This window comes from Rissa tridactyla, chromosome 1 (assembly GCF_028500815.1).
Source record: "Rissa tridactyla isolate bRisTri1 chromosome 1, bRisTri1.patW.cur.20221130, whole genome shotgun sequence".
Taxonomy (NCBI): domain Eukaryota; kingdom Metazoa; phylum Chordata; class Aves; order Charadriiformes; family Laridae; genus Rissa; species Rissa tridactyla.
Window position 1 is genome coordinate 19,578,605 of NC_071466.1, and position 26,818 is coordinate 19,605,422.

General features: G+C 39.5%; 1 protein-coding gene across 5 annotated transcripts in view; it reads left to right on the forward strand.

Annotated features, from left to right (window-relative positions):
- AASDHPPT (aminoadipate-semialdehyde dehydrogenase-phosphopantetheinyl transferase) overlaps positions 1 to 17,237 on the forward strand; it is a 34,950-nt gene extending 17,713 nt beyond the window's left edge. For 2 of the 5 annotated variants that reach the window (XM_054215690.1, XM_054215730.1), the window contains 5 exons: positions 1,627 to 1,748; positions 2,241 to 2,402; positions 7,721 to 7,769; positions 8,094 to 8,173; positions 11,231 to 17,237. In XM_054215690.1, the coding sequence (XP_054071665.1) occupies positions 1,627 to 1,748; positions 2,241 to 2,402; positions 7,721 to 7,769; positions 8,094 to 8,173; positions 11,231 to 11,389 (572 nt within the window). In that variant the 3' untranslated portion in view covers positions 11,390 to 17,237. Of the gene's footprint in view, positions 1 to 1,626; positions 1,749 to 2,240; positions 2,403 to 7,720; positions 7,770 to 8,035; positions 8,174 to 11,230 lie in introns of those variants that run through there. The other 3 variants (XM_054215824.1, XM_054215906.1, XM_054216001.1) reach the window with 2 other exon arrangements.
- The last annotated feature ends 9,581 nt before the right edge of the window (positions 17,238 to 26,818 follow it).

Below are 26,818 nucleotides of genomic sequence, written 5' to 3' on the forward strand. Positions count from 1 at the left end.
GTTGGATTGTCTAACTGGACAGGTATTCATTTGCCTTGGTAATCCATCGAAATATACTTGACAGTGTGGCTGCCTTTCTTTTTCAGCATCATCATTTTCTCCAGAGAGAAAAAAGTTAATTCTGTCCTTAGATGGTTTTGGATCATTCCATTAGCTGACTACTGCAACTGTCAACAACATTTCTGTCTTAAGGTGTTTTCTTTGCTTTAGTCTATACATGAAATTGAGGGCATCTCTGAAATGTCACTGCCATGTCTGGTGTGATGTATGTGTCAGATTACACTTTGCAACATGAACTGGAAATTGTCAGAAAACCTCAGTGTGTGCTTTAGTGTGACATTAGTTCGTTCAGATCAATTATTACTGCTACCAATACCTGTTTTTATATAATGCTTAGATATCTGTAGAAGGCAACAACTTTATAGAGAAGGTTTAACATGGGGAACATTAGTGTAGAGAAGAAAAGTTCCTTGCCCGTAGTCACTCAAAGAATCAGTGGCAGAGCTAGGGTTGGAATCTTCATCTAACCTTTTATTGATCGGTTCTTAAAAGTACTGTGGTATTGGGAGGGGAGAGTGTGTTTTGGATTAAATACAACTAATATTTTCTTTTTAATAAGAACATTACATAACCTATGAAAATTTTTGTCTCAATATGTGGAATTATGTGGAATTGTCTCTATCCAGATTTTTATTATCCCTACTAAAGAAAATAGATTGCTTTCTGCCATTGTTGGTTTAGCCAGCTGTAAGCCCTGTTGGACAGATTGCATGGTACGCTGATTAATGATATAGGCCATGGGTGATTAGCCAAGCGTGTAATGAGGTCCATAGCTTCCAGTGTATTATAGAAGTGCCATTGATCAATAGAACCACACAGTCTGTAGTGTCTTCTGCAGAGTAAATTTAGACTAGTGGGGGAAAGTGGTGTAGCCCCCGAAGAGCTGCTGCAGTGCTACACAGCTGTGCTTATTTTTAGAGGAGGCTTAAATTTAATCTTAAGGATTTGAAGGTTTGGTGGGGTTTTTTTACCTTGATGTTTTTCTTACTGTAACTATGGGCATCTCCCCTACCCCCATTTTTCTTGCAGAATAAATCCAAAAGGCTTAATAGGCTTGTGATAAATTTGGGAGATTGTATTTCTACATGTGCTTAAAAAAAGTGTTTCTCTTGTATCCCAGCATCCAAGGGCAGAAGGCAGAATAGCGTGATGAATTCTGACAAACAGCATGCTGTTTTATCAAATGTCACTGGATCAAGCTGTCAGATGTCAAAGACTGTACATGCTGCTTTTGTAGCTGAACATAAGTTTTTTTTAATATAAAATCAGCACTGGTTAAATACTTACTTTTTTAGAGAATGCTGAAAATGCATATGTTTATGACTTTCATTTCACATTTTTAATGCAGTAATTCTGCTATAGGAATGTTTGGTTTTTTTCATACTGTTCCCTGAACAATCATCAGCATCCCTGCTTCGAGGCTATTGTAAATTCAGATTGTAGAGCAGAGTTGGTTCATAATTTTTTTCCGTATGAGTTTTTTCTAGAGCAATAACATGAGGTAATTCATTTGCTTATTATTACTACTCTATTAAATTTCTGTAAATATCTCTTTCTAATTTATAGGTAGTAGCTCAATACCAAATTTCTTTCGCATCATGAACCGACAGTTTACTGAAACAGAGTGGGGTGTAATCAGCTCTATGGGTAATGAATGGATGCAGCTGGATATGTTTCATCGGTACTGGGTAATACTTTTTTTCCTGTTTAAAGTGCTATAACCTGCACATTCTCTTTTGATATATTTTGTTGTTATTTTCATTATAGTAAAATAGTATACATTTTATAGTTGCATGTTCATGTGGAGATAATATTTTAATGGTTTTATATTTTAGTGATTTTTTTAATGTCAGAATAACTTTGAGAACCATAGTACAGCTGACATTTCTAGAAGGATTTATGACTAGTTTTAAACACGTACCCAGAACAAGGTAAAGGGTCCATATCTATATGTGCCCCTTGGTAATTCTGGTTGCATGTTCATTATAATGCAGCAAGTTAGGGTAGGTATTAACAACACTGATAACTTTTTCGCTTGATAATTGCATTAATCTACCCTCGCATTTCCAGTAGTACAAGTCTTAAATTTATTTGGTCTAGGTTGTCTGCTCAAAAGTAATGTTTATAGAACACTTTGAAAACCGACAGTATGAATAAAATACATTTACTCTATGGTTTAGGCCTTAAAGGAAAGCTTCTTAAAGGCTATTGGAGTTGGAATCGGCTTTAACTTGCAAAGAATTGAGTTTAATGTGTCCCCATTGCAACTGGAAATAGGGAAGGTGTATAAGGAGACAAAAATGCTTCTGGATGGAGATAAAGAAGAAGAGTGGACATTTGAGGTAAGAAATATTCTAATTTATTTTTTCAATAATGATAAACAGTCTCAACACCCTATGGTTGCATTACATATCTGATTATTTTTTTTTAATTGCAGCTTCACACCTTTATTCTGTATTGAACATATATCAATCAAAACTTAGGATATAAATCCGCAGCAGTTTAAAGTATTTTTGATGATCACAAAAACACCCCAGAGATACATTAATTATAATGGCTTTTTATTTTTTCTGTTCTTGAACTGTATTCCTTGCACTCTGAAATTCATCCTAGGACATGCAGGAGGCTCACTGAAGCGTATTCAGACCTAACTTCTGAACACTGTCTGACATTTTAAAGTTCTTCATCAGTTGGTCTAGAATGGGGCGAGTGAATAGCCCTATTAGTTGCTGTTTATGTTAGATGTTTGAAATTGAGAAGGTGTCTTCAGCTCCTTTGAGCATCTTTCTTCTTGTCCGTACAAGCTGGTAGAAACCTGTGCTTTTGTGGGTTTGGAGTTACAGTGTGCTGATTGGCTGCTGTCTGTGGAAATGGAGAGATGCAAAAAAACTTGCCATTGCTTAATTGGGACATTAGTTTGGGCTCAATCTTCTACCTGAGTGTTAAGTTTTACATATAGTTTTTTTTATATATATATTTATATACATATACATATTTTTATATAGCTCCCTGTATTACTTAAATACTTTATAATTATTTGATTTTTCCTTATTACTTAGTAATTACTGCTTAGTAATTATTGCTAGAAGCTGAAATTAATTTTTGTCTGAGTACTGTCTCCTCTCCAGTCTTTGCCCTCCTGCTTCCCAAGAGCACAGCCTTATGAGGCACATTGTAGTATTTCAAAGAACGGACTTATTATCAAGTTTCATTTAAATGCAAGCTCAATTGGAATATAATTTCATTTGAATATCAATATTTATTAAAATAAAATTGGGAAAAAAAAATGTTTTTCAGTTACCAATCCCCAGCCTAAAATTAAGCATCACTTTACTTTTTTGTCTTCTCCCAAGTTTCCTTTAGTTTTGTGCCTATTTTCTTACTTATACAAGTCTATGTTTCATTATTTGCCCTTGAGCCAAATTCCTGAAACAGCTTGTTAACTGAAAACACTAATTTTGAGAAATCCAGAATAGTCACCTAAGAGAAGTCATTAAGAATCGCCTTTAAGACTGCGTATTAGTGGTATGGTATTTTCCTTTTGTTCCCTGTTGTGCTAAATTTGCGTGAGTGACCTTTTCTATCAAATAAAAAACCTCACTTTTACATTTCAGATCTGCCTATATCTTTATGATGGAAGATGATCAAAGAGAGCAAGGCTGTTTAAAATCCAAGTATCGCATATTTTGGATTGTTTTATTTCAGTTTTAGAGAAAATCTAATTTACCAAAAACAGAAGAGAGAAATAGAAGGGATTTTACCCACTTAAATTACACAAAATATTCTGAAGTGTCCTTCAGAAAGTACCATGTAATGTGAAAAAATTAACTTAAAAGCATAAGGACTAGAAAAAGATTTACCCCCTTATACTTGTCATGACTGAAAGGTCAAGAGAAGTACTAGTGAATCAGAGCTAATGAAAGTTGACACTGTTCAGACACCAGTAACTGTTCACAAGAACAAAGCCTGTTCTGAAATGGAGATAGAATTTTCTGAATTTTACTTCATTGCAAATACCAAATAAACTACCTTGTTGTGTAGTTGACTGTTTGTGTGGCCCCTTTACCAAGGGTTTATTTTTGTTTGAAGGATCTTTCCCCTCTTCCACTCCTCATATATTTTTGATCTTAGAAGGCAACAGCTCAGAAATAGCATCATCTTGTTTGGTCTTGATGGATCAGTTTAGCTTTAGACACTTGTTTCCATATAGTACTCTAGAGATTGCTATTCAGATTCCTTCCAACTGTTTTGAAAGAAGTAGGAGGAAAAAATACAATAAAACTTCATTTAAAAACATAAATTAAATTTTAAGATATGTCTGCTGTGTGTGCTAAATATGCTTTATTCACACAGGCAGTCCACACTTCCCTCATTTTAAAAAGGCGAATCTGTTTAGTACTAATTAAAAGTTTACTAACCCAATGAAGAGTGATACGCTATTTGTGTCAGGGTGTTAATTTAGGACGGAGTCATTTTTCTGATGATGATGATTATTATTATTATTATGGGTAATTCTATGTGCTCCATTTACTTCCTTTGAAGAAAATAAACTTACAGAATGAAGTACTGGTTAATTTTAATAAAAGTGAAATAAGTTGATCAATAATGACTATGACAAGCTTTTTGATTTCAAGAGAGAAACAGAAGTTTATAATATGCATATCTGTAGCAGATCTGGTATGTGAAAAAAAAAGTCCTAATTACTGATTTGCAAAATGTTGAGTGTATTCATGACTCTTTATTGGTCCTAGGTTTGTACAGTTAATCAGGAAGAATGGCTGGATAGCACTTGTTGGAATCTATATTAAAGAAGACTCTTAAATGATACACAAGATGCTTCTGCTTTAGTCTCTACCTCAATTTTGGATACAACCAGTTTATAAAGGAAGCACATAATTTATCCTAAACCTCACTCAGGGATTAAGAATCACCTGGCATCACTGCTACTACACAAATAATTGTTATGAAAAAATGCAAACAAATATTTGCTTGGTTTGTCTATATGCAAATACTTTACTTCCAGAGTATGAATTTCAAACTGAGATCACCTGGGTCAGTTTGGAACATATTTAGTAATTGTAGTTGGTATACAACTATAATGGAGTCTTTCACCCTCAGTAAGATAAATTAATCCTGTTTTATTGTCCGGAATAAATAGGAATGAAAACTTTTACTTCCGAGACTAGCTAATCTAACTGGATTCACATAGCAATCAGTTCTGCTGGCTGGGGAGGTGCAGTTTCCTCATAAGCTGTCTGTTCTTGAGTGAGTCCAGAATGATTTGAATCCCAGACACATCATTCTGCCGAGCCTTTGAAGTGAGGTCATTATAAGTCTCAGTGTGCCTGTAGCTTGAACAACTCTAGTAGCGCTTTGGTTCTGTGCAGAGGAAAACAAATTTCTATCCATTATATGTTTTCTGGTTTATAGAGAGGAATCTTTACAGAACTCTCTACCTCAGAGGAATTCTGTATAATTGTCCTCTTTCTCTTTTTGTTTAATCCTCTATTTCCATTTAAGAAGTTGGATTTATTTTATAAGCTGATATAGCAATATCTCCAGATGTAAAGGGAAGCAAGCTGATGCCCTGGTTTTTATGATTTCAGTACCCTTCATTAACTCCATACCTTAAGGTTTTTGCTAGCCGATAGTAGGGGCCAGGAAAGATCTTCTTCCCTTCTGTATTTGGTTGGATTTACATTTCTCTGAAGCAGCAAAGATAAGATAAAGGGCATAGTTTGTTATGTTATATTGTAAGATGCTGAAAACGCTTTTGTCACCACAGAAGATACGTGAAGTAGAGGTGGAACCTTCTGAATTAGTTGTCCATTGGGGCAGGGTCTCTGCAGGAGAATGGTCCCCGTTTTCTAGAGTCACTGCCTGTTAAATGCACCTTTGAGATGACAAAAAATTATTAACAATATGTAAAAGACTTCATCTATAATACGTTTTAGTTGCACAAACAAGAAGTAATATCTAAGTTCACTTCACAAAAAGAAGTTTCCGTGCATTTAGCATAAAGTTAAAAGCTTTAATGCAGTGGTTTGCAGACTTCTGACTACAGATGCAGGCCACTGTTGAATGTGCTGTGATGTGCCCTCACTTCTGATCAATCTTTAACCTGCAAAAAATGAAAGGGCGAGGGGGGGGAGGGAAATGAAGTGATTAAAAACTAGATGTAGTCATTTTTCAATTTAGACAAACACAAAACGCTACCACCCTAGAACTATATAAATTGTTTAGCAGCCCTTGATCAAACATCTAATTTTCATAGTCTTTTTTTTATTTTTGAGGAAGTTATAGAAATATGCGTGATGTGTTCAAATGGATAGATTTCATCAAACCTGAGACAGCATTCTTTATGCTTGACTTATTTTCAGTCTCGTACCCTGGTAAAGGAATGGGAAGCCTAGTAAAACACTTCATAGCAAGTACACCTGTAGCTCATGCAGTCATGTAAAATACCACTTACATTGCAAATTTGTTAGCGTTTCTCATATGCATTAAATATTTCTCCTAATCTAGACAGAACTGAAATAGTCATTTTCTTACTAGTGCTTTACAGAAAGGTAAAATAATGTGAGCATGATGTTTTGTTTTTAAGTAGGTGAGGGATACAAAGTTCACTGCTAAATCTGTCAAATAGGCCCAGTTTTGGTGCTGAAGAGATCAAAGTAAAAACCCAGTTCTACTCCCACACTACCACCTATCTGCCAAGACACCCACATCTTTGCCAGTAAAGTCTCCCAGCCTTACAGTTGTACTGTTGCTACACATGACTAGAGCAGCTGCTGTCTCGGCTGAGCTGGGTTGAGTAGATTTGAGCTGAGCATCTTGGCCCAATTTTTTTTATATACAGGGCTGTTTGGGAATCACAGAAATGGTATCCTTGCAACTGAAATCTTTGAAAATCCTATATAGTAGATAAACTGTAGAGAAGCCCAATGCAGACTGGCAGTATTGTTTTAAGAGACATTTTGCTTAGATTAAAAAGGAAAAAAAAAAGTCAACCAACAGCCTGTCAGAGGAAATAGGACATCATGATACTTTCTTTATATTATAATATAGTGCAGTTAGAGTATTTCCTAAGGAAGTGGAAATTGGAGGTCTAGTAATACCTCCCAGAAGAATATCTAGACTACGAGCTGATTTTCAGATTAATGGTGGTATCTAAATTGTTCATTTTTCTAGGTAAAATTCTTGTTATTCTTGATTTCCATTTTAGAAAGTTTGTGCAGAAATTATGTGAAAATTTTTGGATAAAGAAGCAAGGAAAACATATTCCTTCCCACCTTTATATATATATTTTTAAAAAGCCAACAGAATTATGACTTGACTATAGAATAAACGTTATTCAGAAACAGAATATAAAAGTGGGTTTTTTTGAAATGAATTGTTCAGGATGAATTCTTTGCCTTTCTAGAGGAAGACAGTTTTAAGCAAAACTATTAAATAGATAAACTATATTACTAAATGTAATATATAATACTATGTGTAAATATAGCTATATATCTAAAAACTGTGTTGAGTAACCATATTTACACAGAGCAGTGCTCAGACTGCTGTGTCAGAAACCTAAAGTTGTGATTTTACATGCTGTTTGAAGACAAGAGTGAGAGAGTCATTGCTTTAAGTTTACGCTTACATTGTTGTTTTTCAGAATACCTCCCAGAAGTTCACAATTTATCTCATTGGTAAACAGATAGCTAAGATGGGTTATATGGCTTGTGACTTAGAAGTGACTGGTAAAGGAATGCTCTGGTCACAAGCTTGAATATAAATATCTACAAATGGATGAAATGAATGTAACCTATAGTAACCAGTTCAGCCCTGCCAACTTTTTAATGTATCTGCATCCTTGAGCTCTCCAACATAACTGCTATAAAGGACTATTGCTTTTTGAGTGTCATTATTTTAAAGTATTTTAAATGATGTTCTGCTATTGTTCTGAACTGTATTCTAAACATTTATATAGTCTTTACTGGAAACAGAGTGAAGAAAATGCATCTACGTTGCCATTTTTCATCTTTACTAGGAAACCCGGTTAGATGACCATCATCATGTTGCAGTGGCTCTCGGGAAACAGGAGGGATTCGGACAGAAGCATTCTGATGTAAGAAATTATGAAATGTTTTCAGATCTTGGTAACTAATTACTTGAACATAAACTTAGTCTGATGCTGTACCTAAAAGTGTTATCTCAGATGTAGGGCCAAGGGGGAGGTTTATCTTAAGCACAGTATTAACCAGATTGTTAACTGAACTGCTACCTCTAGTTCTGTTGTGCCTATTTCAGTAAAGGTCTGGGAGGGTGAAATGGTTTCAGAGGACAGCAGTGGGAGTCAAATCTGGAATGTACGCGTTACAGCATTCAGTGTGTTCATTCAAGAGAAGATTAAGTGATTTTTGTCACAGTCTGCTAGTACTTGTGTGGGAAAGATGGTTTTCACAAAGGGAAATGGAGACAGTGAACCAATCTGGACTGCTAAACTAGTCCAGCACCTCACCAAGCTGATTTTAATGGGGGACTGTCAGTGCCTGTATCCCAGAGCAGATCCATCTCTCAAACACCACTATGACAGGGTAACCCTCGAGACAAGCGACAGCCACCAACAGATGGGAAGAACAGCAGTGTTAGTCTTCATTCCATGTGGTCTCTTTATTGAGAGAAGCAACAAAGCTGTTTAAAAGCTTTTCAGGATTTTCTGTGCAATTTAACAAAGATCTTGGTCATGAAAATAGCCATAAAAGTCAAATTTGAGGCAGACTGGCAAGTTGTAGCCAAAATAGCCGGACAGTCAGCAAGTGAAAGTGTGACAAATTGCCAGGTTTGTCTGTGGTGTTTTAGTTGCTCATAAGAAAATGGGTTAGTTGTTTTCTGTTATGCAGATAGAAAGATTCTGCCAGAAACTAGAAAAACGATAAGTATATGAACGAATAAAAGGATGAAAGTGTTCATGCACACGTCTATCATGGTCATAAAGTCTGAGTCTCTGTTCATGGATAATACAGAGAGGCAGACCTCGGAGAGGCAGGCCTTTTAACTAGTATTGTTTAGATTCAAAAAAGAGGTGTAAACTGCCTTTGAGGATTTACTGTGGTAAATCAGAGCTCAAATGTATCACTGTCACACACCTTAAAATTATCTTAGAGAGAATAGGCATGGTATCAAGAGTTATGATGAAAAGCCTTTGAATCAAGAAAAGTCTCAAAGGCATACTTGTCCACTGTCTAAAGTTGTGATGACCTGAATTTCATTAGCTCAGTTCACTGAGAAAAGGTCATTTAAAATAGGACAATTGAGCATTCTGTGACTCCCCCTTTTCAGGACTCCTGACAGGAATGTGGAGGAAGTGGAAGTGGCCTTCTTTCTTTCTAACTGTAAAAAAGGATTCTGTGTGTTGCCAGATTTGTTGAGAGGAAAGGTGTTCTACATCTAAGTTTAAAAAAATGGAGCGTGTAGACATTATGCAATTGCTTCAGGGTTGTGATCAAGGGGTACAGGCTCTTTAGGAAGGACAGGCAGGGAAGATGAGAGGGGGAGTTGCCCGAGTTGCCTTTTGTGTAAGAGAGTAGCTGGAGTACATGGAGCTCTGCCCGGGGATGGATGAGAAGCCAGCTGGATAGCAGCCTTGGAGAAAAGGCACTAGAGGTCCTGGTAAACACCAGACTGAACGTCAACCAGCAATGGGCCTTTGCAGCAAAGAAGGTTAACGGTACCCTGGGCTGCATTAGATGAAGTATTGGCAGCAGCTTGAGGGAGGTGATCGTTCCCCTTTACTCAGTGCTGGTGAGGCCACACCTGGAGGACTGTCCAGTTCTGAGCTTCTCAGTACAAGAGAGATACGGACACAACTATGATTAAGGGACTGGAACATCTCTGTTATGAGCAAAAGCTGAGCGAGCTGGGACTGTTCAGCCTGGAGAAGAGAAGGCTAGGGGGGAATCTTAGTAACGTATCTAGATGCCTGAAGGGAGGGTGTAAATTAGACAGAGCCAGGCTCTTCTCATTGGTGGCCAGTGACAGGACCAGAGGCAACGGGCACAAGCTGACACACAGGAGGTTCCCTCTAAACTTCATGAAACACTTCCCCCCCCCCCCCCCCCCCGCCCCCCCGCCTCTGTGAGGATGACTGAGATTGCCCAGGGAGGTTTTGGAGTCTCCATCTGTGGCAATATTCAAAAGCTGTCTGGACATGCACCTGGGCAGCTGTCCCTAGGTGGCTCTGCTTGAGCAGAGGTGTTGGACCAGATGACTTTCAGAGCCCCCTTCCAATCTCAGCCATTCTGTGATTACCAGACATCAGTATTTGCTCCCCAAGAAGTTAACAGTACCTTAGCCTGCATCAAAAATGTGTCAGTTTGTATGACATACACAATAACCCACCTGCAGAATTTTATCTAATATAAAACATGGAAGAGTATGTTGCTTGGGCAAATGCCAAATTTAGAAGGATCTGCTTTATTCATGTTCAATTCCTGCCGCTGTACTATTTGCCCTGCTGTCTGGAAAGAATTACACTTGCAGATAGCTTACAGCAGGCTGCACAGTAACATGTGCTCAAAAAACCAAACCTTTTTTTCTTGAAATGTCATTTTTCTTGAAGTGATGGGATTAACACAGACCATGACACTTTAATATCTCATTCTGCATTTAATCTGGATTTAACACAGGGAATTGTGGGTTGCTTGTAACCGCTTTTGTACTTAAATAGCACGAGTTTGACAGAAGCATGCACAACCTCGGTGATTGCTGGTGCTAAAAAGAGTATGCATAGGCACACCTCTAGTGGAATAAATCAACATGCTATCATCTCAAATAATCATGTCTGCTGGCAAATGAAGTACAGTCGGTTTGGGTTTGTTGGTGGGTTTTTTCTTCCTCTTTTCTGGACTTAAACACTCATTCTGTGGTATTTACAGCATTCTGTGTCCCTCGTTCTTTCAGTTTTCTAACCTGAGTTTCAAAGAAAAACTTGCTTTTCCTGTGTGGCCTCTTAACATGCTTTTATTAGTTACTGTATAGCCTAAATTAGGGACAGGGACATTGGTCTCAACTGCAATATTTTCTTCTTCAATAAGCAACGTGCACTTTAAGCTGACAGAAGAATATTGCAGGAGGAAAATTGAGATTTATTGATTCATGTAATATTAATACGTATTTTCCTTAGGTATCTTCTGTGGACCCTGACCAACCACAGTTTACATTATTGACTTTTGAAGATTTAGTTGCATCTGGTATTCCAGTTGCACCTGAGGATTCTGCATATTGGGATAATTTTTGTTCCAAACAGGAGAGTCCAGTAAAACAGAATTCACATTCAAGATAAGAACGCTTGTAAGAAAAAGAAAATTGTCACAGTTGTTAATGCTGAAGTGTGGGAATAAGTGTACATGTGTAAATGAGACATGTTTTTCCTTATTTAAACTGTCTGATTTTCACCTTTTTAAAATTGTCGTTCTTTGTCAATATCTTAAGGAAGATGCATGTTTCTCCACTGAAGGAATTCTGAGTGAAAAGCGTAAGCTGACCCCATGCTGTTTTGCTTTTCCATGCCTCTGGTTCTTACACTTCGATAATTACCTGCACTAGGAACAGGGAGCAGAGTTACAATAATGTTGATTAGTCAACAAGTGTTTAATATATAAAAATGTGTTTCTGCATTTCATTTATGCTGAAGCTTAAGTTATGATTTTGCCTTTTCTCTTACAAAAAATACTAGTTTTATTCTGAGATGGATGAATAAAGCCAGAAGAATTAGTATAAATCCTTTTGCTGTTACTATATGGTGCTATTTGGTGCAAGTGTTTGTACAACACTTTGTGTAATGGCAGACTGAAGAGGTCTATAGTCTTGGAACTATGTCTGTGCAAAACTAGTTTGAAGCAGGGAATTAACTTTTAAGCATTTTGCATCCTTTTCATTTACAGTCTTCGATAATTAAAGCTCCCTGTGTGTAACTTTGGATTGGATTTTTAACAGTTCTTTTTGTATTTTTTCCCCTCAGCAATAGATAAGAGCCAAACAGCATTTCAGTTTTCCTAGATTTGCATTTACATGTGTATTGTCCTAGACACTGAGTCATGGGGAGAGGGGAGGAAACAACAAAAAACCCCTATTTACTTCTTTCCGAATAGTCTTGTAACATCTGAAGGCAGAATATTTTATTGTCTTACAGAGAATTAAAATTTCTGGAGAAGATCTGTAGATCTTGAGTGCTCCTTTAGAGTATTTTGTATTCTTTTTCAAAACAAATCCTCTTTCCTGCTTTATCTCTCACTTTTCTTTCTAGAAGTCATAGGTACATTATGGTCTATCTAAATGTAACAAAACGTACTGAACAGAATGAGTCATAACAGATGGAATGATTTTCACAACTAAAAAGAGTTAATTTCTGTCCTACAGTTAAACATAGGTCTTCAGTGAATTCAAGTTTGTGTACAACTCCGCTGCACCCTGTATTCTGACTAAAGGAGAATCTACTTGTAACGTAACCTTTGAAGCCATGCCTTATTACAAAGATAAAGAAAAGGTTTTGAGAGAGAAGGATATGAGTTTTACAATATTATACAAGCTTTTGGAGTTTTGCTGTAGATAATTCTGAATTCAAATATGCTGTTAATCTTTCCTGCTTCCACCAGTTCTGATTAATATTTTTATTTCCATTCAAATGACTCTGTCATGTTGCATGGAAATCATAGTTTTTGGTGGTTTGCTTTCCAAAACTGCAAATCAAGGAAGCATTGACTTTTCTCTTCAGGCTCCACAGGGGTTATGTTAGATGTTCAGTAACTTCAAATCTGAAGTTAACAGAAATATAGAATAATTCATATACAAATTGTGAGTCCAGTATTCCAGACGGTAATGTTTTGTTTTGTTTTTAGTTAAATACAACTTGCAATAAATAATTGGCACTTCGTGGAGGCCAGAAAAGGCTGTTCAGTGGATATGTAACAGTATCATTTACTGGGATAGGATATTTTTAACTGATTCAGTTGATTCTGTCTTATTCTGTTCTACCTGAAGTGTACTATAATCCTAGATGGCAAGCACATGAAGGTGCTTAATAGCTGAGATAACTAGAACCGTTGCCAAGCTGAAAGGATGGACTTGCTCTGCCACAGGTTTTTGAAGTCTGCAGAATAAGGAGGCCTATTCAGAGTATGATTTGATTCTTAGAGAAGCAAGGAGGGAAGTAATCAGAAACGCCACCTTGGACTTTTGGAGGGCGGAATTTGGTCTTTTCAGGAGCCTGCTTGACAGAGTCCCTTGGGAGGCAGTCCTGAAGGGTAAAGCTGTCCAGGAAGCCTGGAGGTTTTTCAAGAAGGAAGTCTTAAAGGCACAGGAGCAGGCCATCCCCATGTGCCGAAAAACAAGCTGTTGGGGAAGAAGACTGGCCTGGCTGAACAGAGAGATATGGTTACAACTCGGGGGGAAAAAAGGAGAATTTATGACCTTTGGAGGAAGGGGCAGGACACTCAGGAAGACTACAAAGATGTTGTGAGGCTAGGTAGGGAGAAAATTAGAAGGGCCAGAGCCCAACTAGAGCTTAACCTGGCTTTGGATGTTAAGGACAATAAAAAAAGTTTCTATAAATACATTAGTAATAAAAGGAGGACTAAGGAGAATCTCCATCCTTTATTAGATGGGGGCAGTAACATGGTGACAAAGTATGAGGAAAAGACTTCTATGCCTCAGTCTTTAGTAGTAGAATCAGTTGTTCCCTGAGTACCCAGACTGCTGAGCTAGCAGATAGGGGCAGGGAGCAGAATGAAGCCCCCGTAATCCAAAGGGAAATGGTGACAGAGGGATCTGCTCCATCACCTGGACATACACAAATCTATGGGGCCAGATGGGATCCACCCGAGGGTACTGAGGGAGATGGTGGAAATGCTCACCAAGCCACTTTCCATCAATTACCAGCAGTCCTGGCAAACTGGGGAGGTTCCAGTCGACTGGTCTCTAGCAAATGTGACACCCATGCACAAGAAGGGCAGGAAGGATGATCCAGGGAATTACATGCCTGTCAGCCTGACCTTGGTGCCTGGGAAGGTCATGGAACAGATCATCCTGTGTGCCATTATGCGGCACATGAAGGACAACCAGGTGATCAGGTGCAATCGGCATGGGTTCATGAAAGGCAGCTCCTGCTTGACAAACCTGATCTCCTTCTATGACAAAGTGACCCGCCTGGTGGATGAGGGAAAGGCTGTGGATGTTGTTTACCTGGACTTTAGTAAAGCCTTTGGTACGGTTTCCCACAGCATTCTCCTGGAGAAACTGGCTGCTCATGGGTTGGATGGGTGTGCGCTTTGCTAGGTAAAAAACTGGCTGGAGGGCCAGGCACAAAGAGTGGTGGTGAATGGAGTTAAATCCATGGTGGCCAGTCATGTGTGGCGTTCCACAGGGCTTGGTATTGGGGCCAGTTCTCTGTAATATCTTTACCAATGATCTGGATGAGGGGATTGAGTGCACCCTCGGCAAATTTGCAGATGACACCAAGTTGGGTGGGAGCGTCAGCCTGCTTGAGGGTAGAAAGGCTTTGCAGAGGGATCTGGACAGTCTGATCAATGGGCTGAGGCCAATGGTACGACGTTCAACAAGGCCAAGTGCCGGGTTCTGCACTTGGGTCACAACAATCCCATGCAGCGCTACAGGCTTGGGGAAGAGTGGCTGGAGAGCTGCCTGGCAGAAAAGGACCTGGGGGTGTTGGTCAATAGCCAGCTGAATATGAGCCAGCAGTGTGCCCAGGTGGCCAAGAAGGCCAACAGCATCCTGGCCTGTATCAGGAGTAGTGTGGTGAGTAGGACTAGGGAAGTGATCATCCTCCCTGTACTCAGCACTGGTGAGGCTCCACCTCGAGTACTGTGTCCAGTTTTGGGACCCTCACTACAGGAAAGACCCTGAGGTGCTGGAGCATGTTCAGAGAAGGGCAATGAAGCTGGTGAGGGGTCTGGAGAACGAGTCTTAGGAGGACCGGCTGAGGGAGCTGGGGTTGTTCAGCCTGGAGAAGAGGAGGCTGAGGGGAGACCTTATCGCTCTCTACAACTACCTGAAAGGAGGGTGTAGCAAGGTGGGGGCTGGTCTCTTCTCCCAAATGACAAGCAATAGGACAAGAGGAAATGGCCTCAAGTTGTGCCAGGGGAGGTTTAGATTGGATATTAGGAAAACATTTTACACTGAAAGGGTTATCAACCATAGCAGGCTGCCCAGGGAAGTGGTGGAATTGCCATCCCTGGAAGTATTTAAAAGACGGGTAGATGTGGTGCAGAGAGATCAGGTTAAGTGATGGTTTTTGTCAGAGTTAGGTTGATGGTTGGATTTGATGATCTGAAAGGTCCCTTCCAACGTAGAGAATTCAATGATTCAGTAAGAGGCTGGGGAGTACTGAGCTCTATGGCTGGCTGGCTGTTAAGTGGTCCAGTATAGGCCATTCCTCACCAGTCACTGAGGACCCCATCAATTGCAGATGTACCAGCCAGTTTAAATTGCCAGCCTTTTTGCTGGGACAATGAAATGAATGGCAAATACGGTGTGAGATGAATACAGAATTTTCAGGGGGTAGATTTCTGGGGGTAAAGGAGTTCATTTCATATTTGAGATGATATATTTTTGCTTGGTGGCAGTGTCTCAAAACAATCTTTTCTCTCATTGGAAAGAGTTTAAACAGTATTAATGAAATTATTTATAATATTGCACTTGCATGCAAGGAGAGGACAAACCAATTTTGTTAAATTAGAAAATTACACTTGGTTTGCTTGCCAGGAATATGTAATTTTCAGGACTATATCTAATTAGAAAGGTTAGAAAAACAAATGAGTTTGGTTTGATTAGCTTTCTATGAAATAAAAGCATCGTTTCTAACAGACCAGACAGAATTGCTGAGAAGATTGCAGTTCCTCGCATTGTAATTTTTTCCATGTCTTTGATTTACACTGAGCTATTTGAAAAATAAGATTATTCTCTCTCTTTTTTTAACCTTAGGTAGCAATAAGGTTAGGTGATGATAATGCCTTGTGAAGAGCCACTTGAGTTAGGTTGTTTAGTGTTAGTGCAAATGGACAGAATTTTTACACTTGCTCTACCACTGTGGGGAAGAGCAGCTGTATACTTATGCAATTATCAGCTAAAAGCATGCTCCTAAAAGGCCAGCAGGACACTGACTCTTAATGAATGTGAGTGAATGTTTTTCTAGGCATCTGTGTACTGTAGGGGCATATATTGAAATAAATATTGGTAGCATGTTTGGATAAGTTAATGTACTCTCACAGGTCTTAAGATTTCTTTTTTATTTCACCATCACACTTTCCCTTATATAAAAAATTGAGCCCTGTATCCACATATGGCTGTCACACAGGCTTCCTTGCATTTCCTCAGAATATAGTTGTAATGTCCGTAGAGTGTCTCTGCCATCTCTAGAAATACTGATCCAGCACAACTCCAGCTTCCCTCCCTAGTTTGGCTTGTTGGCCCAGTCCAGTGCAGATGAGCTGACCTTTGCAGGTCTCCCGTCACTCTTCTATCTGCAGGAAACTTCCCAGTTATGTGTAGAAGCCCTCTGGCATTCAGGTTCCATCCCCAGAGCTCCATTCCTTTATCTGTTTTGTTTCCTTATACTGCCCTACTTGTGACCATACCATGAACCTGGATCCTAGAGGGTAAGAAGCTGCAAAAACACAAGCTCTGCTCCACATGAGCCTTTCCCAGCAGGGGCTGTGGCTAGGTACTCATTTTCCCGATGGAACAGGAGGGACCAGCCTTCCTGTTTCTTAAAGGACAAGTTTAGATCTTAGATGAGATCAGCTGCCCTAGGCTACAGATCAGCCCAATGTTTATGAGGAGTAACTATTAACATTCTCTGACGTAAAACTAAAAAATGTTTTAAAAATTTTCCGTCTTCAGTCAACAGATTGGGAAAAGTGAATAAATGTGGTTTAGTTTGGACATTTTATCTTGTTCAAACCTTTGTGTATCTTTCATAGGAATTATTTGAGTGGATTAGGAACTTCAGGGGATAAAACTGTTCAAGACAATTTGCATCTGTGTGACAAGGGGCTGGTGCCATTTGATGTGAAAATCTGTAACTTGAAAAAGTGGATCATATGAATTCACTCTTGGCCTTTCACAGCGTCCATAAACCTATGCAAGATGTATAGTGTTACTATATTATGATGTCAAATACATTTTTTTTTTTATGGCCAGATACTATGTATGACTCCTGTTTCTGCTAAGATTGAGATTAATTTCTTTACTGAAATAAAAAGTGGGTTATTTTGTGTTTGCGTTCTGATTTTGTGTTGCCTATTTATGGTTCTACCTTTGGGAGTTACTTTTTTAATCTCAGCATTATTTAGATCCAGACATAGGTGGAATTGCTGAAACACTCATCTAAGACTCTTTTGTTATTTCTAAAGCAGTTTAGGGGAACGCAATATCATATGCTTCTAGTGACGTCCTTTAGATGAATCATGAAACAAAGCTCTGGACCAGCTGCCCACTCTGTGGCATCCTTGTAAGACTGGATGTAAGAAGAGTCTGTTCAAGTCTTTCTTCTGGGACCACTTGCTGGTTTCTTCCTGCAATTTTCATTTAATAATATGCAACCTAGTTTCTTGACATAACTATGACATAATATTGGCATATTCTACGTTAGGGTGAGTGTCTCTTCTTTTGGTCAAAATTGCAATAGTGTGAGTCTTAATGCTTGTAGGAAGATACGTATTTTCAGATACAAAGCCACAGCGTTGCATAGTGGTACTTGCACATGTAGGGAAATTTCTGCAGAATTTTTTTTGGAACTATGTTGTAGAACAGAAAGGTTCTTCATGTTGTAGTAGGAGCTTGTTCACACAGAAAAAGCACTTTGTTTGCACAAGGATTTTCTTTAAAACCATTGAAAAATCGGTTTGGATTTATAAGTGATGTAAACAGTAAGAAAATGGGTATTTCATTTGAAATGCATCTTTGGTCTGCCAACATCTAGAGGTTCTTGGACACCTTTATTTCTACTTTAGAAAGGAATAAAGAAGCACTGTCATATAACAAGGCATTAGAGAAGCTGCTCAGTAGCCTCTTATAAAGAAGTATTCTTCATACCGCAAATAGAAAAGTATCTGCAGTGAGTGTGTATAATCTGTTAGGTAATAGTTTGCATCACTACTAACAACTGAATAATTTAATACATTATAAAGCTGCCTTTTTATGTTTGTAGTGGTTGTCAGCCCAATAAGAGAAAGAATGGTTTGGGGCATGGTGGATCTAGATGTGGTCACATCCAGCTCACTCTACGTGTAAGTAATGAAGTCTAGCTCTTCAAACTAAACTAGGTGGGAGCTTCTAATGATTAAAGGTTGTATCCAGTGTCTGTTGCAAAACACGTGAGCAGTCATGGCAACAGGGTACAAAGCCCCAAATGTTTTACTCTGTCACAAAGGTCTTGTTCAAGTGCTAATTTCAGACTTTGATTTCTTGTTTCTTGGCTGCTAGGAATCTTACTGAGTAGTAACCCTGCCTGTGTCAGCCTATAACCACCTGATCAAATTTGTTTCTGAAAGGGGAATATGTTTACCTTGTGCTGAGGAGGATTCTGAAGGAGTTCCTACCTTTTAATCAAAGTTGTAGTCCTATAAATAAAGAATTTTAAGTCATTGGTTTGCAGATGTGTTGAAGGCAGGTGCACTATCTGACATGAAAAGTGTATAGGTCCTACTGAAGGCAAGGATTTTTTTTTTTGAAGTTTCAAGCTTGGAAGTCCTGTGTTTTGAGCGTACTTAGAAGTTTTGCCAGGCTGCTTGTCAGACATGTCCCAGGGATTTAGCTTCCTGCACTAAGGCTGCTCAGGATGCTCGTCAGGCAGCCCTAACACCAAGGTTCCCAGCATAAGCGAGATGCAATGCCAGACCTACATGCAATACCAGAGCTTGGAAGGACTGATGGAGCTCTGGTAAACGGTAAAGTTCTTACGAATGCCACAGCTCTAAAGGGGTTGGGTGGGGTTTTTTTCAGGTTCCTATTTTTAGGTTTTGATAGCTGTGTTGTAGATATATAAATGTCTCCCTTTGGTTTTGGTTATTACCACGTTAAGTTATTCAGGCGATATTCCACAAGGGCACTGGGGTTTTGATTGTGTTAGGATTTGAGGATTTAGCTCAGTGTGATTGCTGTTGATAAATTTGCCTTTTTTTTGTAAAGCACCTGAATAACCTGGTGCATCAATTCCATCCTGTTTTGGCGTGTGTTGGGGTGCCTTATGCTGTGCCCTTGGTACCACAGGACCTCTAACACATCTGCCTGGGGTACCTTTTGCTGCAACAGCTTTTAACGGGCTAGTCCCAGCATCCTGAAAATTCCTGCTGGCAGGTTGCTGTCTCTGAGCTGGCAAGAAAACGTTTTGGTATCATTACCAAAAAGTGGTGCAATGTTTCCCTAGTAAATTAACGGAAAAGGTGAGTAAAGGAATTATGTTAAGGCCTTAATGTTGTACTGCAAATAATAAGGGGAAATAAATGTAAAAGACAAGTTGAAAGTGTATTAATGCTAGCTTTTAACTCGCAGAGAAGTTGTTAGTTCTGCTTTGCTCTAAGGTCTGAAAGCAGCTGAAATTATTTCAATCCTTTTATTTGGGTTTCTTTTTTTTCCCCTCAAGGTTAAATAGTAGTAACCATATTACACACTTTCAAAGTTCCTGTTAATGTTTTCCAGCTAGCTATCTAGTGAGTTTCTCTTGTCACAGTAGTCCAAAGTTTCCAGCCTTGTTCGGTGCTCTAAGAAATTGCTTTCCTTTAATCTTGAAGTTCACTCAAGTAGCCAGTCACTTCTGTTTTATCTATGGGAATCTGTGTCCGGAGGCAGAAGGGAGGAGCTCAGGCTGCTCCTGAATTCACATACAGGTCGGGCACTCACCCGTTCTCCTGCTCAACCATGCCCCGTGCGCCCGGGATCCTCTGTGCCTGTGGAAACTGTTGGCTGCCCAGGCAGGGCATGTTTGCAGCCCCTTCCATTGGTACAGCAGTGCTACGGGATGGCAAAGGCTGGAGTCGGGCAGTGCATCACAGATGTTCATGTGAAAATACGTCAGCAGAAGGAAGAGCTTGACTGAGCACAGCGCTTTGTCCAACCTGCTGCTGCTGAACAGCCAGCAGTTATTTGGTTGTCCAATGTGACCCTGCTTTGGTCAGAGGAGGAGAGTACATGCTCTTGTTGTAATGGCTCTTAAACTGCGTCATTATTTCTTGAATTAACTCACTCAATTGCATGACATCGCTACTTGACGTCACTGAATGTTAAACTCTCAGTTGCATGACTGATAATTAGTTTTGATTTATTTTTCCAGAGTTGAAGCTAATGCTTCTGCCCCATGAATTTACTAATGGCTGTTCTTATCACTGTTTGCAATTTTTGCCATAATATCAATGTACTGCGGGGTTTGGCTTTAAGGCATCATCGATGGCAATCCTACTAACCAGTGCAGAAGGGACTGCGGTGTTGAGAAAGTGCAAAAAGACTAAAGAAAATATAAATGATCTTTATAAATATGATGATAGTTTTTATTTATCATTGCATGGTGCATACTGTGTGCTGTATATGTAATGTATTAAAAATGTCATATATTGTTATATATGAATTTTATCAATTGATTACTTATATATTTATACACATAAACTTATATATATGTTTGCACACACGCTGTATAGAGTATCTTATATTTCAGTTAAGGATAGACCTGTGTTTTCCTCTGCAGTTTGTATAAGGGTGAGTACCTATATGTAGTAAAAATACGCATTCGTTATTTTTCAGCATAGAGTGGTGTTTGATATATTTGAATGACTGCCTATTGAAATTACTTTGAGTTTGCATTTGAAACAGCACACAGGCAAAAATCTGAAGATAGTACCTTGGAAGTATATTCTCCTTTAAAGTGAATATCCTGTATTTTCTCAGCTATTTCAGCAGCGTAGTTTTCTGTAATTTATCACCGCTGCCATCAGGTGAGTGGATTCTCAGCCCGTGTATCAGCTGATTGTACAATGTGCTCCTCATCCTCGTTGAGAGCTTTTGTGAAAGGTACGGTGAGCTGCTTATTCAGTGAGGTCACCGGTCTCTTTGTAAGAGAAATGGAATTTTCCTGCATGTGTTAAGTTCAAACACTGTCTACTGAATAGAATAATACTCTCAGCAAGCAGTGTTTACTACCTACATAAAAGCATTTTGTTAATCTTGTGACAGTTACGTGCTCTACAATTAATTAGCTACCTGTACAACATTAGGAAAATGTATAAATGTATTGGATTAATTTTGCATAGTAAAATTGTGTGTGGGTAAAGGTTGTACTTCAGTTGTGTACTTGCTTATTACCATAATTAAAATTCTCATGAGTGAAAACAGCATATTACAAAGAGATTGATCTTTCTGATATCGTTTCTGTCTAATTGTTTGTTAGGATCTTTAGATGATTGCTAATTTAGAATGTTTTCCCTGAAGTGCAGTAGGATATTTATTTGCATTTAAACTGGGGCAGTCAGGCAGCTCCTACTTGCAGAAATCATTGTTATCTTTCAGTCACCTTTCAGGAAAAAAAGAATAGAAAACTGCTCATTGCAGTGGAAGCATGTTGGTTTCAGTTTACTTGGGTAAAGTCAGATATGCTGGCCATATGGCTATGTAACATCGCTCATGTAAATGCCTTTAAGTAATCAGAAAATAAGTTTATCTTCTGAGGCGAGTCTTCAGTTAAAAGAGGGAAGAAAGTAATGTCAGATGAAGGCAATAATTTGTCCCAGAGTAAAGGGCTGCTGAAATAGTGGAGAAACCTTGTATGTGCCAGGAATTTTAAAATCTATCATCTGATTTATTTATAAAAGTCAATTTGGGGACTTCTGAAACAATGTGATAGAATGATTAAGGTTTTTTGTTTGTTTCTTTTTGGCGAGACAGCAGTTTGAGTGCAGCATTGATTGAGTTGTTGAGTTTGTATAAACAGGCTTTTAAAAGGGAAATAAAAATGCAGTTGCATTAAAATTTAAATTTGTTAATGCAAATATGTCTGTTTCAGCTACACAATGGGTTTTAACTCATTTTTTCTCAGACTGCAGTCTGTTCATCACTGACAGGTATCAGAGAGTTGCTATGGGTGTGTAGCATGTACACACACACATATGCATATATACATCATATATATATATATATGATACACAGATAATGAGCTTTAAAACCCCTAGAAACTAACCCCATCTTTCTTAATAACCAGGAAGTACAAGAAAAGAGCTTCAAGAGCGAGTAATACAAACAGTGCAAATACATTTGTCTGATGCAAGAGACAATTTAAGGCCTGGCAGTGGGGAAATTAAAAACATTGCCTTGAAGAAATAGGAGAAGGAGCAGATTGAGACATAATTTTTTTTATCTGTTTGAAGCTTTTATTAAAAATACATGAATTAAAAAATGTGTAAAGGAGCGAATATAGTTAAATAACTTTTCTTTTTTTCAGTGTCATTAAATGATTGGTACTTTGTATGAGGGAAGTTAACAGCAGAAACCCAAGAAATAAGACTGCATTGAATTTATTTTCCTTTAGCCCATAGGTCTTAAGGGCTTTTCTAGTCAACATCCAGCGTAAGAATGGAAAATCTGTGGTAACTTTACAGTACATGCTTGAAATACGTTTGAGTTTCTAACGGGTCTTTAAAAGAAGAGTACAGATGTAACTGTTTCAGAAAACAAATGCTTCTGAAAAAGACTTTTGACATTGTGGTTTGACAGGTAGAAAACCACCTGTTACTAGAAAATGTGTTGGCATATCACAGCCAAATAACTACTGTGTCCTGCTTTGAAGAGGTGATTCCATCATCTTAGTCCTAAGACCATGACAGTGAATGTTGTCTAACTCGACTTCAGCAAGGCTTTTGACACTGTCTCCCGTAACATCCTCGTAGGTAAGCTTAGGAAGTGTGGGTTGGATGAGTGGACAGTGAGATGGGCTGAGAACTGTCTGAATGGGAGAGCTCAGAGGGTTGTGATCAGCAGAGCAGAGTCTGGTTGGAGGCCTGTAGCTAGTGGTGTTCCCAGGTCAGTGCTGGGTCCAGTCTTGTTCAACATATTCATCGATGACCTGGATGAGGGGACAGAATGTACCCTCAGCAAGTTTGCTGATGACATAAAAGTGTGAGGAGTGGCTGACACACCAGAAGGTTGTGCTGCCATTCAGTGAGACCTGTACAGGCTGGAGAGCTGGGCGAAGAGGAACCATATGAAGTTCAACAAGGGCAAGTGTAGGGTGCAGCACCTGGGGAGGAATAACCCCATGCACCAGTACAGGTTGGGCGCTGACCTGCTGGAGAGCAGCTCAGCTAAAAGAGACCTGGGAGTCCTGGTGGACAACAGGATGACCATGAGACAGCAATGTGCCCTTGTGGCCAAGAAGGCCAATGGTCGCCTGGGGTGCATTAGAAAGAGCATGGCCAGCAGGTGGAGGGAGGTCATCCTCCCCCTCTACTCTGCCCTGGTGAGGCCGCATCTGGAGTACTGGACTCTCCAGTTCCGGACTCCCCAGTTCAAGAAAGACTAGGAACTATTGGACAGAGTCCAATGGAAGGCTATGAAGATGATCAGGGGACTGGAGCACCTCTCTTGTGAGGAAAGGCTGAGAGACCTGGGTCTGTTTAGCCTGGAGAAGAGAAGACTGAGAGGGGATCTTATCAATGCTTATAAATATCTAAAGGGCAGGCGTTGAGCATGGGATAGTGGTGCCCAGTAACAGGACAAGGGGCAACAAGCACAAACTCAGTAACACAGGAAATTCCATCTGAAGGAAAAACTTGTTTCCTTTGAGGGTGGCAGAGCACTGGAACAGGCTGCCCAGAGAGGTTGTGGAGTCTCCTTCTCTGGAGATACTCAAAACCCGCTTGGATGTGTTCCTGTCCAACCTGTTCTAGGTGAACCTGCTTTGGCAGGGGAGTTCGACTAGATGATCTTTGAACGTCCCTTCCAACACCTACTATTCTGTCATTCTGTGATAAGGCACAATAGCAGAAGTGCTGCCTATGTCTTCTCCACCAGTTAGCAGTACAGGTCCTGTAGGACTTACACAAACTTACTCTTGGTGTCTGTAAAAGAACATTATTGGTAAAAGAATGATCAAGAGGATAAATTTTAACAAAAATCTGAATCCAAACTCCTGTGAGGTCTTCCATCCTGAGATGCTGAGGATGGACGACTGTCAGCTTTTATACGCCTGCTCAAGATGATTCCCCGGCTCTAAGGAATCTGATTTCAACCGCAGGACACTGAGTCAGATGTTTGCCCATTGCAGGACACAGGGCTTCCCTCCTAGGCTTCAGGAGGGTCTCTGAGAGCTCTGATTACCCAGGAAAAATTGGTAAGAGAAGTGAGGCACCCAAGGACTGCAAACCAGCCTAGCACCTGAGCTGGTATCAAACAAGACTTTGGAAGAAGCAGTTTTACTTCTTAAGGTAAGTACAGGGGCACCTAAAACCTGATTCTATGTAGAATGGTTTATAGTGTAATCTTTGTGGTGAAAACCATTGATCTAAGGTTTATAGATTCTAAAATAAGACTCCAGTCTGTCTTTTTTTCTTTAATGGAAGTTGAAACACACACTTCCTGTTAGAAATGGTACAGACAACGGTGCAGCTGGGAGGTAAGAACTAAGGAGTGTTCTGATTCTGGTGGTATAATATTTTTCTCCCTTCCTCCAGCTTCTGAAGTGTAACATTTCTGTATCTCTAATATAACATTTTCTTGTAATTTTGTATATGACTTTTAGTTTATATTTTAGGTTTAAAATGGCCTTGCTTCTATTTTAATCAAGAAAGAGCATATGGGTATGTTTTAACTGGGTACTCGCTAGTAAAAAAGTGTCATTTAGAATCAGTCTCTGCCTGTTGGCTGTATTTCTATGCAACCGTAATAAAATCACTTCTTGATGCCTCTGTTTCCCTTCTGCCTGCGTATCGTCAGACGAAACTGCAAGCCCCTTTTGAGAAAGAAGCTGTCTCCTAGTACTTTGTAAAATGGAGACCTGGTCTCAGATGGAGCCTCTTTGCATTACTCTTACACAAATAATACAGGAATAATTGAATCCCACCAATGGCAAACCTAATAATCCAACAGCAGCTCCTTCGAACTCAGACGATGCTGTTCTTGTGCATGGGGGATGATCAGGAGTCATTGTGCTGATACAAGACAGACGTGGCTGTTTGGCTGCTAATACACTAAAGAGATGGGCATAGACCTTGGGTGGCTCCTGTGAGTGGCAATGTCGCTGTTAGGCTCTTCCACCTTGGCGTGTTGCGTTTCTCTGTCTAACCTATAGGTGGTTTTCAGTTGAAATTTCTAGACGGTTTCATGCCTGCCTGCTCCTCCATTTGAATTAATAAGTCTGTAATGGAATTACAGAATATCTATGCCAGTAATGTTTATACAGCAGGCAGCATGCCAAAGGCTTGACAATATCATAACTTAATTAAATGTGAGTGTATGTATGAACTAAAAGATAATTCAGTTGTGCTTAGGGTATATGGCCTCTGCTTACCATGCTTTCCTGCTTAACTTACAACTTCTTGGCCAGAATATTTTATCTTCTGCAGGCCACGGTCTCTTTTGTGATGCTGATTACATCCCAAGCCAATTCACAAATACTGTATAGTCACAGCACACTCCTCCAGCACGCTTCTCCTCCTGTTCATGTTCTTTTACTCCTTCCAGTTTAATTTCCCTCTATGGGGGACTGGGTCCAAATCCTTCTTGCAGTGGAGATTGTCCTTCCCTTGGCTGCAAAGCCACTCAGTGCAATGGACTCCCATTTTGCACAAGTGTAATCGAATACCTGCAGTGTCAGTCTCTGGATATTTGTTTCCCCACTTTTATCATTTCCCTTTTCTCCTTCTTAGTTCCTTTTTTTCTCCTAATACACTTTCCTCTTCTCCAATCTAACACCCCTTCTGTTTTTCCTGGTACAATAAATCCACATTTTACTTCCCAGGTTGCTCCCTCCTCCTCCTCTTTTCTGCTATGTAGCCCTTAGATCCCACACAGCTGTGTGCAAGCTACGGAGGTGGGAAGGCGCATCCAGTTAGACTGGCTCAAGCTACCCTGTGACCCTGTTTTCAGGCAGGAGTACACTCATCCAGGTCCTTGCAGAGATGACGCCCGCTCTTTTTGGACAGCAGAGTCACAGTAGGATTATGTTGCTAGTTTGGTTCTTTAAAGATCTTTACAATACCCTTGTGAGGCAGGACCTGACATTATAATGAGACAAGAAAAGCATCTGGTTTTGTGCCACATGGGTCTCACCAACTTTATTTTCACCTTTACATGGGACCTTCAGCAAGTTGTCAATGCATTTCCTTTCTCACTTGTAAAACGGGGTGATACATTTCTATTATCCAGTGGTTTGCCTTGTTTAGTGCCTCAAAGCCCTTGGATTCAAGCTTTTACGGAGATGAAAAATATTGAAAAATTGTTACTCCAGTTGGGTCTATGGGTTTTGGAAAGACATCAATGGATTTTGGAGGCTTCAGCAGCTTAATGTTCAAGGAGAGATCAGCATAATCCACTGTGAAGGCTCCTGAGTGCATCCACACATACTTACTGCCAGCAGAATAGCTTGTAGCTATAGACTATGCCTGAATGGATTTAGATGCCAGCCCATCGCTTGCTTTACCTCTACCAGCCCAGTTAGAGCCAAGGACTCAACTTCACAGCCCCTGCAAGCCCTCTGTAGTGCATTACGGCTCTGCCC